General features: G+C 37.4%; 1 protein-coding gene across 4 annotated transcripts in view; it reads right to left on the bottom strand.

The window, feature by feature from the left end:
• Positions 1 to 3,102: 3,102 nt before the first annotated feature.
• The window catches only part of RNGTT (RNA guanylyltransferase and 5'-phosphatase), a 375,566-nt gene continuing 366,594 nt past the window's right edge, over positions 3,103 to 12,074 (bottom strand). For all 4 annotated transcript variants that reach the window (XM_019537737.1, XM_019537735.1, XM_019537734.1 and 1 more), the window contains 2 exons: positions 8,795 to 8,918; positions 3,103 to 5,975 (listed from right to left, as the gene is read on the bottom strand). In XM_019537737.1, the coding sequence (XP_019393282.1) occupies positions 5,812 to 5,975; positions 8,795 to 8,918 (288 nt within the window). In that variant the 3' untranslated portion in view covers positions 3,103 to 5,811. The remainder of the gene's footprint in view (positions 5,976 to 8,794; positions 8,919 to 12,074) is intronic.

Below are 12,074 nucleotides of genomic sequence, written 5' to 3' on the forward strand. Positions count from 1 at the left end.
ACATTGCCATCACATTGTCTGTGAAGAGCTGGAACCTGGGAACAGACCTGAAGGGCTTTCTTATAAAGATCTTCTGGAAGATTTCACATCCATCTTCTCCAGTATCTCAATCTTCTATCTAAATATCCCACTACTTGAAAAGGGAAGGCCTTCAACTTGGTTTTCAGTCAGTGAGCAAAAGATGTTAATCCAGTTTATCAGAATAGAGTGATGGCAAATTCAACTGTGTTGGCTGCTGAACCTAGAGCATCAACAGAAGGTATAAGTGCACATTTAGCCACTATCTGACCTTTTACTGAAGAATTAGCTAGTTTCCTTTTTTTTTTTTTTTGTTAGGGAGTACTTTAAAAATATGGATAATCTTTTTTCATATATATGATATAGATTGCCACTGCCAGAAAAAGGATAGTTTACACATGAAAGAAAGAAAATCTCCTGTATCCTTTAAGTACTACAATTTTTGTAAACTTTTTTCAATATAACTTAACAAGGTGGTTGAGAAAACCAAACTGGTTTTCAGGTTTTGATAATCTGTCTAATATTGGAACAGGGTTATTTTGTTTTTGTTTTGGATGGAGTAATCAAGATGCTGTACACAGCTTGGGGAGTGTCTTCTGAGGTGATTGATAGAAGCTGCAAACTTGTTACTGTTTTGTTGGTTGGATCAATAATCTAAGTGAATCTGGGAATTGGAATCCAACTCTTGATAATCTACCTGAGCCACAGTATCAGAAAGTGGGAAAATGATCCCTGAAAGTAGGCAAAAAGGATGGATGTAGAAATCTCAGATCTGAAGAACAAGCCTTTTTCTGAGCCTCTAGGTAGGAGCAGGGTTCCCATGTTGATGAGAAGGTGGAACACGTCTACATTGCCTACACAAAAACTAATAGAGCTTCCCAGTGTGTGCACTGCCCATCAACGTGAGCAACTGAACTCAAACTTTGCATCAGATCTGAAAGTGTATGAAGATTTATGTGCATCATATTCAGAGGTACATTCCTTAATAGAATTCTGATTTTTCCTTGGATCATAGGTCTGACAAGTTCATATCAAAACTTCAGTTCCTGGAGTACATAAAATGGAAAAGAACAAGAGACCTTTACTGCGAGTGCCTGAGACATTTTTAGAAATGGGAGGGAAGTGCCTAGGAATGTCTAAACCAAACTTTCTGACCTCCTTTCCCCTGATCATCTAAGACAGATACAAAGTCCCTTTTATATTCCTGAAGCAAAAAGTCTCTCTCAGACCTGGTAATCAATTCAGTTATAGATCCCTATAATGAATTTATGCTATAAGAGTAAGGTTTTATGTGAAGCGAACAGACAACATAGAAACAACTGTCCATTTCACAGTGATCTTCTGACTAACATATGCTTGAAATCAGGTGATGAACCTTAGGAAGGAATTTGCCTCAAGTCAGAAACTTAGTCTTTGATTTAGGCTCCGTGGGCACCTATATGTATGCTCCAACATGTTCTGATTAGATCGTGTAGGAGCAGGCTTGATTCAGAACACTCCAGTGTGCTGCAGCATCTCCTGTACTCAGTGTCCCTGCATTTCAAAATGGCAACAGGAATGCTTCAATTAAAGCTTGTTGAATGAGCTTTAGTTCAAGCACCCTCACCGCCATTTTGAAATGCGGGATGCTGAATGCACAGGACATTATGGGTGTTTTAATTAAAGCAGTTCTCTAGAACCACTCTAATCAAAATGCATGCCCCCACACCTCTACCCCAGGGTATTCAAAATGCCCCATGTGTTTTCAGATCCAGATTCAATGATCTGTATGTGACTTAGCTTTGCTAACTAGAACCATCTGCCTTTCACATTCTTCTTTAGAAAGAAAGCAGACAGATCCAAAAGTTCAGTAATTTTGCTTGTCTCAGGCCAGCACAGTTATAAAATCTCAGGGCTTCAGTGCAAGGTGTGATGAGCTGGGAAAAAAACTGAACTGAAGACTTGGAAACTGATTTTGGAGCAAAGATCAGAATCCCAAGGTGGACAACTGGCTCTCTCACTGTAGGTGCAAATCCCTAAACTTAGGTGTGCTGGATCCAGGGAATTTCACAGCCAGAGCTTCTTGGACAAGGCTTTCTGCTTGTGTTGATGCTACTTATGCACCCTCATGAGTAAATGTGCTACAGATATAGCACCTTGAAGGATGTGACCCTTGCCAGTGTATATCTGCACACGGGTGCCTGATGCTGGAAAGACCACTGGATGAGTGAAGCTTATTTTTCAGCTCCATTATGGAACTCATGGCTGGAACTGAAGACTTAATTACTACCTACCTAAGAATAATTTTTTTGCCCCCTCTAACATGGCTTATCCTCAAAACTAACCTCCCACAAAACTAGACAAACCTAAGATAGTATGTTTCAGATTTACAAAGGTATTTAGGTATCTTATCTAAATGGGAGTTAGGTGCTTAATACCTTTGTGAATCTGGATCTAAATTCTCAAGAGCAGGAACTGTGTCTGTGTCTGGTTGAATCCAGAGAGTTTCACATCACTCTGCTGCTGTGACTAAAAGGAATTGTGGTGTCAGTGTCACGCTGCCTTTACAGTCCTACTCTCTGAACATTAGGAGGCGAGCAGGGACTGAAAGGGCATCTTAAGACTGATGAGCATTGCCATAAGAAGGTTCCATTGTTTAATCTGCACCACCTGGTGTATTGTATGAACAGGACTAAGCAAAAGACACAGAAATAGGTAATTTCACTGAAAAAGAGAATGAAAGTATTTGGAGCATATTAAGCCCCAAAAATTCATTTGGGGAACTTGTCCATTCTTGTATGGTGGAAGCTAAGTTACTAAAAAACGTTAGAATATTATAACAATGGTTCTGCTTCACCCACCTTTCAGTTCTCTCTCCGGCAATGGGAAAAACAAACCCTATCACAGCCAAGAGAGGCATCACGTATTCACTCTTTGAGAGTGCTTATACACAGAAGATCTAGTTCACAGAACTTTTGAACTCTGTAATCTGTGAAGCACTGTCTTATGTGAAAAATGTGTATAATAGAAGCCCCATTGTTGGCAACAGAATGAGCACTAAGAAAGTTTGTACATGAGAAGCATGAACAAGACCATTAGCAAGAGTATTTTAAACCACTGACTTTATTAAAATACTTAATACATAGTTTGCAGAGGAATGTACTGACATTTTTGATACTTCACTGAAAGCAAAATGCAGTAACTTCTATAGGCATTATTTAACAAATAACAAAACTGGAGTTGGAGGGGGAGGATGAACTCATACTCTATAGCTTCAGAGTAGACAGCTTGTTTTTTCTTAGTTTATGACAGCCTTCCTTGTCCCCTTGACCTTGATCTTAGACTACTGAATATTTATTAGCAGAGAAAGGGGTCTCATACATTTTACAATCCTAAAACCCAGCTGGGTCTAAATGGAGTTTCTTTTTAAAAAAACCCAAAACTCTGGCTCTTTTTGCTACCATTTCCCTTCTTGGTAAATAGTTTTTCTGAAAAAAACTGAAGAAAAGCCAAGATAGCCTCTTATAACAGCAATGGGCAAGCAGTACAGGAAGAGTTCCAAAGTCAAATCACAACATGAAGCTCCCAATCATCAAATGAGCTTTCACTGTCTTTACAATTCCTTCATTAAATCCATTTGAAGCTTGAGTGGGGAAAAAGAACAATATCAAAACAAGCAAAGGGCCATAAGTGAGACTGCATAGGTGAAATGCATGTAGAAGATAGACTACAGTGCCACAGCGCTATAGGCAAAGAGAAAAAAAGAAACATTGACATTCAGTTGAAATACAAGCAGCAGTGGGTGGTGGTGGTGGTGATGGTAAGTAGTACAAAGCCCATAAGCTGGATAAGTACTTAAAACAATGAGACGCTCTTTTTAAATATAACTTATTTAAAAGGTCGCAACCATTAAACAGCACTGTTTAAACAATCTTTAAACAAAAGACTGTTGACAAAAAGTTTGTTATAATTTATCTCACTGAAAAGAGTGTTGTCTGGAAAAAATATACTATGTGAAAAAAATCATTTCCTTTGTGTTTCAATGCAGAATGTAGAGGTTGCATAGATTTTCATATCAAATTAATAAGGCTGATTTTAGGAGACAATTTTGCAACCTTGCATAGGCAATACTGTATCTTTAATATAGATAATGAGCAGAAAGTGTGTATGATTGAAACATGAGCATTAATGAACACACTTTTTCCTCTCAAGTTTTAATGTAGCAAAAAAGTAACTTATTTAACTCCTTTCATTCCCTACAACAGATATGGAATATCCCAGGAAAGAGATGCTAAGATTACCATGAAAATGATACAACGTATACTTATACAACATGTTGAAACAATTGGAGAAGCCTCCACAAAGCATAGCCCTAAAGTTTCCATATAGAAAAAAATATTGCAGGAGTTAACTTTGTTTACAAACGTTAAAACTCATTTAAATATAAACATGTTTTTGGTTAATATTATACCAAATGAAATCATGTTAGCTAATCAGATTGCTGAGTGCATGGATGACCCATATTTACATATTAAGTAAGCTATATATAAACAGCCAAATACCAGCTTATAAATGGTACAGTAAACTTCTTAAAACTGCATTTTTATAATTAAAGTTGTTTCTAATTAGTTTAAATTCAGGACAATTGCTTAATAAATCAAACAGAATGCAGCTTTTCAATACTAACAAGTCTGAACAACTGTCAACATACTTTAAGAGTCATCAGGATATTTGCTTCAGCATTTGGTGGTATAAGATATAAAGTTGGTGGATTAAATATTGTCACAGGACAGCTTTCTCCAGCTTTGAAAATAAATGCCCTCATTCCAGGATGTTCATTTCCACCAATAAATGCTTTGCCTTTGCCCTGGCATTTTTCTAACAAAAGACCCTTACCCCTGTGATACGGCTCAATTCCACCGGCATTACCTCTCTGTCAGAGGAGTTGTCTGGCATTTCTTCTGCCATTTTGTGCTGGATCTAAGACAACATCATTAGTACTGGTTATTACTCTTGCATATCACAGTGAGGTGTACTTTTTAATATTCTTTACAATGGAGAACTAAGCCCTGAACTAGAAATTGTCTCACAACCGACACCTTAATACTAAGGATTTGGTGAGTGTTCCTTATCTACAGATAAACTTAAAAGGCAAAAGGCAAAGCTAAAATCAGCCCACCATATGAGGTGTGTTAGTTCAAACAGGAAAAAAGACACCCAGCACTTTCTTTCAGAAGGATGCTGTTTACAACAATAAAGACTCACTTTAATATTTCAACAACAAAAAAGCCAAACTAACTTTAAAATTTGTGAACCCTAATAAGGTTTTTTATAAACCAATACAGTGCACAAACAACATTGCTGTTTGCTCTTAAACATGAGTCTCAGAAATGTAGGAAAACTATGATAAATTATACTAAAGATGACAAATCCTAACCAATTAAATAAAAAAGAAAAACACCACTATCTTTGAAATACAGCTTCGAAAACTTACAGTGTTCCAATGTTCTCAGTTTCAGATTGCTGACATTATAAATTAAAGGTGAAATATATCCGTATAGAAACAAGACAGCTATCCATTGATTCTGTACTGTTCTTGTCTAAACCTTTGGATATTTCAATCTTCAAATCCCACAAAGTAAGGTTGAATTTACCAGTTAGAAAAGAAAGTTCATGATGTGGCATTTGAAAAAGATGCATCTTAGTATTTACAGGATGCTTTAAATTACGTTTTTTTGCAAGTGTTTTTAATTCTCACACTTTCATTTCACCTTCTGCAGAACTGTAAATATGCCATATGCTGAGCCTGTGGCGTTAGGTTATGGTGCGTGGTTTTTTGGGAGGAGGTGGTGGCATGAGTTCGGTGTCAGGATCCAGATGATGGTTACGTGTCTGTCCTTGTGACGATGCTGTACACCTTTCAGTGATCTCAAACAACATTTCTTTTGTGACTGGATTTTGGATGCTGTTACATATGGCTGGAAACAAAGAATGCATTCTCAGATTATTAAACCAATCTGTTACAGTCAACATTTGAACAGTTTGAACATGTATTTGCAAAATTAAGATCATCATTGACACAAAGGTTATGCTTTGAGCACGGATTTGGTAAAAGTTGTGCGCTAGCAGTCAGTTTTTTATGCTTTGCTCACACTGGGCTGGGGTCTTCAAAGAGAAACACTTTTGTCCCAACAGGCACCTGATCTAATCCCCCAAAATCAGGAGGAAAAAACCAAGTAAAATTAACTCTAATTGACGCTACATAAATGTGAGGAAGTGACATATTAGACAGGCAGTAGTAATACAGTAGTAGTGGAACAGGGCTCTGAAATACTAATCAAGGCAGAACAGGTAGAAATACACAATTTAACCCATTTGGACAAATGTAAAACTTAATAGACTAAGTCTTTAAATTTGTCACCAAATACCATAAACGATTTAGACAATCTATGCAAAGGCTTGATTCTATTTAAAGAACAACTACATATCTCAATTATATTTTGCCTCTGAAATATGGTCTCTGGTTAATCATGAGAGTTGAGGTTAAAAAAAAAGACTAGAAGGAAGATAGATTAAGGAAGAATTTCAGGACCACCATGGAAAAAATGTAAGAGTGAAAAATGCTGTAAGATGGTATTGAGAGTTGACCATATTACAGATGTAATTTCATGAAGAGCAACTGTTTAATTTATTGAGCCCCAACAACCATCAAACAAAATGTTTATCCTCTCCCCCGCAACTGATATAAAATAAAGTTAGCTCGATAACTAGAAATCAGTGTATGGTCTTATGAGACCAGAAAAATGTTATTTTCATACCCAAATGACTCTGGATCCATATAAAACATTCACGTAATATTAAAAACAACCTCTAGGCTTTTCTTTTGCTAATAAATTAGTGGTTAACAAAATCGCGCGTGTGTGAAACAGCCAGTTAAAAAAGATAACATTTGTCAATTACAAAAAAAAGAAAAAAAATCACTACAAGACTGAGCTAATACATTTCTATGACTATTTTAAAAGAGTGACTTTGACTAAAAGAAAAAAAAACCAAAATCATTTTTTTAAGCGAGTGAAAGTATCACTCAATTTTTTAAAATCATTTTAGTACTTCACAAAAAAGGTATGCATACATCCATGTGCATATATCCCTCTGCCCCTGCCATACAGATAAAAATGCCTTTGCTCACTTTCTCATACCCTTAATTTTTTCCAGTAAGGAAAAGAAAAATGGGGAAAAGTGTAAAGGGGAACCAACAAAAGCCCCCACATGGAAAACTGAACTAAAACAGATCATGAGAACAACACTCTTCATTTTGGTTTGACATTTCCTATTGAATGTTTAAATTTCCATAATAGGTTTTCTGGCCATGAAAAGAATTCATTTTTAGGAACTCCATTATGTTTTGGTGGGAAAACTTGCAGCAAAAATAAAAGCAGCCAGCTCCCAATGAGATGAGGAGGGAAAGAAGAGGACAGCTGTGCATGATTCTGCAACAGAGGAACAAAGAGAAATGGTTTCTGTTGCTTGGAATAGGGAAAAGTCTAGGGGAAAACAGTTGCTGAAGCAATTTGGGAGCACTGCTGGTGATGGTGGGCATTATACGGTGCCTGTACTATGTTAGTGGGCTATTCCTCTTTCCCTTGCTGCCCGGTGGTGGAGCAGTCTGCATTCTGAGGTGGTTCCCAAAGGTGCAGCAATTTTACTGTTGGCTGACCAAACAGCTAATTTTGATTCAGTTCTCCAAGCAATTTATTTTCGTAGCTCCATCAGAAACCTACAAAGGCAGAAAAACTGACAATTGATATATTTTTTTCCTGTTGACCTTCAGAGTCCTGAATACCATGTTTATTTAATTTTGACAACCCTAAAAAAAAAAGTAGGTTCGACATACTGTTTGCAGACATATTATCTCAAGCTTGCTTATTGTATTTAAATTTGTATAATCCACCTGAATGAAAACTTCTGCTTTACATTTGCAGTACATTCTTTGTCATTATTTATAAGAGAGCTTGAAAGCATTACAATCCTATGAGGATGCATTTCCCCACCCCCCAGTTTCATTTGCTTTACTCCCCATTGTTTGTATTACTATTTTAAGACTGAAATTACATTTTCTCCTAATAATTTTGTCTTCCATCTGGCAAACAATGATTTTGCTGTTTTGAATAGAGCTGAAATTATCATGGGTTTTTTTTGTTCAACAAATCTAACTTATATAGCACGTTAACGTGCCAAAGTATCTTTCGTTGTGCCTCGGCATAAGTCAACGGAGTGCTGGGAACAGAGTTTGTTAGTTAACTGTTGTTGTAAAGCTACTGCAAATATGTTTTGGGGCCCTCACTTAAACACAGACCTTGAATTTAACATATATCTACACATCTGCATTTCTATAGAGGACCTTAGAGGACGCAAGGATGTGTTTATAAACTATTGGCGAAATCTTGGTTCCGCTGAAGTCAGGGGGCATTTTGTCTATTTGATCGATCTCTGACTAGTCCTGCTGAAGCCCATGTATGTTTTAGTTGCTTACTTTGCTCCTGGTTTATAAAATCAAGCATGAGCTTAAGCGCTTACCAAATCAGGCTCTTACACTGTCTGTGTAACACTCAGGCCCCTAAAATTAATGCAGAAGCCCCAAATTTAACACAGAGAACACAGAACACTTTCTTTTCTTCAATTACAATATCCATGAGGCAGATGAAATTTTGGGCCCAAAGCTCTTGACAATGTACCTGCAATCAAATTACTTATGTGGTTAATATAAAAGCTTGAATGCATAAGTTACTTTACTTACCTAAAGCTGTTGTGTAAGCATTTGGAAAGCTTTTGTCTATCCTCTGCCTCATGAAGACCCAGCTGTTGTTCTCAAACTTGCACTCTATAATTTTATTGTCATATTGTTTTAATTCTTTTGTCACCTGTTTTTAAAAAGAAATTTAAAGATAAACATACTGTATTAAAAAAGTTCAAAGGCACTTTTCCTCTACTTTGGGGTAAGTAACAGAAGGCCAAACACTGCCCTGCAATTGCTCATAACACTTTTATTGCACACTAAAAGCTGCACAGTTCAATGCCTCCACTCCGCTACACATATGCTCATTTACTCCACACTTTTTCAAATACGTTTGAAATCTGCTGTCAATATACAGTCATTATATTATGCTAATACATCAGCAGCCCTAGCAAAGAAAAAAGTTGCTTTTGGCCCAAATGAAAATAGGTTTCCATGGGGATAAGCTGCTTCCACTATATGTGTTACTAAATAAACAAAACTTATTATGTTTTGCACCAACCTTCATTGTTGAAAGTCGTAAAGCCAAATGTCAGATTTCAGTATCAGAATTTGGTTATGAAAAATCATCCTACTCTTTGTTTTCAGGGATTATTCCCTTTTTTAAAAAAAAGAAAAGGAAATTCTAATTCTGAGGGAACACACATGTCAAATGGCATGCTTTAAATATCCATCAGGCTTCTTTTCTTCATTCATTCATACTCGTCAGGTAGCCGCCAATATCCTTGACTATTTCCCTTTCTATTAAATGATACTCGTACTTCCCATTTGTTTTTGTTACTTCATCCCTTGCATTTGAACGTATAATACTACACAAATTGCTCAAGTAACCATGGAAACTTGAGAACCTTATCTAACGCTGTAGCGATTCCCCTCCAACAGTCTTCAGTTTGCTCTAAGAAGCTCTTTCCCAAGAGTAAACCATGGATCGCCAGCGAGAAACACACCCTGCTCCCTTGACCCCAGTCAGCACATGCCAGATTACAGAAATGAAGTGGTTATAGCCAGTTAGACCCCTGACTGAGTGGACAGGGCTTTTTTCCCCAGAAGAGGTGCTGGACATGGCCTGGAGGTGGTGCACATTTACCCACGAGACAAATGCTTTTAACTCAGGCCAGTCAGTTGTAAGACTTTCCCAGAAAAGTGTCAGGTTTGGCACTCTATATCATTTACTTGAAAGAAACTCATTTTTCAGCTGCAGTGAGTTCTTTTTAAAACCATTTAACTTCCAAAATGAGCTTTGTGATCACCAAGATTAGGGGAATCATTTCCTGTTTGCATGATTAGATAATTCTCCAATTTATTTGTCTTTTCCTTTTTTAGAAATCCTCTTTGCATAGCACATTAGTTCTCTGTACATGTGTTCAAATCCATCAGTCAAACATCTGGTTAGAATATAACACATTCAGTTAACATATTTATGTTTCATTAGCTATGTTCAGGAAAACACAACATCCTTTTCGAATCCACTGTGGATGTTTAAACACAGGAAGAAACTTTTGGCTGTGTAATGATCTGGAAAGGTATAATACTTTGCAAATAGCTGCCAAGGAAAAAGAATTATATGCCTTTTCCCCTGCCAAAGCAGGAAAATGCTGTTAGAGGAATCACCTGCTAGAAACAGATAGTCAACTGCAGCCAGTGACTTTCACTAACAATCTCAGTAAGGCTTTGTCATATAGTTTATCATTCTTCTAGTGTTCAGATGCTCAGAATAGCAATAAATTATGTGTTTGCTTGATCTGACTGTGGCAATTAAGCAGTATTATTAACTATCTGTATACTTACTTGGCCACTCATTAGCAATCTGGGAGATGGATCTTTCCAGAAATACGAACACCTGCCAATGCACTGACCTAAATGCATTTCCCTTCTGGAAAGCTGCTGATCATAGTCTTTAACAATTGCAAGTTATAGCAATTATCTTACCAAAGAAGAACAGAAGCTATCATTTATTATTACATGACCTTGGTCTTATAAAAAGCACTTGCCTTAATGTTTAAGGACACTTTCTTTTAGGGGCTGTGGAACATTTTATTAAGTGCAAAAAGTGCCTTGAGCACAACGTAAACTTTCAACGTGAAAAAGATTGAAAAGTACTTGACTACCACTGCATTCTTCTAGGCTTGTCAATAAGTAGATACTTACAGAGGACTGAACTTTCCCTCAGTAATTATGTCTCCCACACTCCAGTTCCTGGAATGGTGCTAAAGTCTGAATGGGATCTGGAGGTCAACAAGACATAACTCTCCCGCAAATACCCTTCCTCTCCCTAAGATTTTTCCCCTTGGTTAGTTCATTCTTAGCTGATCCGGGTAAACGATTAAAGCTCCTTCCTGGTGGGAAGCAGAATGAAATACTGCACATCCTGTCCTCAGATTCTGACAGGGCTCCCATTCATGTCATCTTAGCACCGGGCTCCTCCACTCTTCCGCCCTCCCACTGCTATGTTCTGCAGAGGAGATCTAAGCAACTCATCAGCAGCATCTCACTTCCCGAAAGGGAGTTCTGGCACCTGTTTCCTCCAGCTGTGCTTCATGGGATGAAGAAGACAGCGTGTCAACCATAATAGCTTCTCAGCTGAGTGTTAACCAGTTTGCTCTGCAATAAAGATACCAGGCAAGAGTAGTACCTGTTCCTACCTGACTGGGGGTTGTAGGACCACCATTCACTAGGCTTCAGACGTGGAAACTCTCTATGAACTATGTAACCCTGTGAAGCTTCCGTTAAGTGAGAATTTGTTCTCAAATGAAAAATGCAATCTCACAGCATCACGTATTAGGTGAAAAATCAAAATCAGGGTGTGCACAAGACTCCTATCATGTAAATACCATATTTATCCAACTAGAAGACAATCCTGATTATGTCTTATTCAGATGGGCCGCGTTAACCTATCCTTGTGGTAGGTTTCCATCAACATGTTTGTCCAATGTGGGCCATGTCTTTTATAGTCATGCTCAATGATGAACTAACTTCATGGTTGGTTTCCATTGCTAAGCACATGGTGCATTTGGCAGCAGCTTAATGATAGATAATATATTTAGTCATTTTCCTTGTATGCAATTATAAGACAAGGGGCTCCCGCCCCCATGCCAAATGGGGGAAAATCTCATCTTGTATTCAAGTAAATATAGTAATCCTGACTAGATCATATAAAATATTAAAAATTGCTATTTCCTTCTCTTGTGTTGGAAACCTTTCCCCACTACCAATACCATCAATCTATATAGCATACAGTACAGACTTCTAATATAGTAGTGCTTCTTTTTTTTTTTTTTTTTTT

Source organism: Crocodylus porosus, unplaced genomic scaffold (genome assembly GCF_001723895.1).
Source record: "Crocodylus porosus isolate Cpor-Errol unplaced genomic scaffold, CroPor_comp1, whole genome shotgun sequence".
NCBI lineage: Eukaryota > Metazoa > Chordata > Crocodylia > Crocodylidae > Crocodylus > Crocodylus porosus.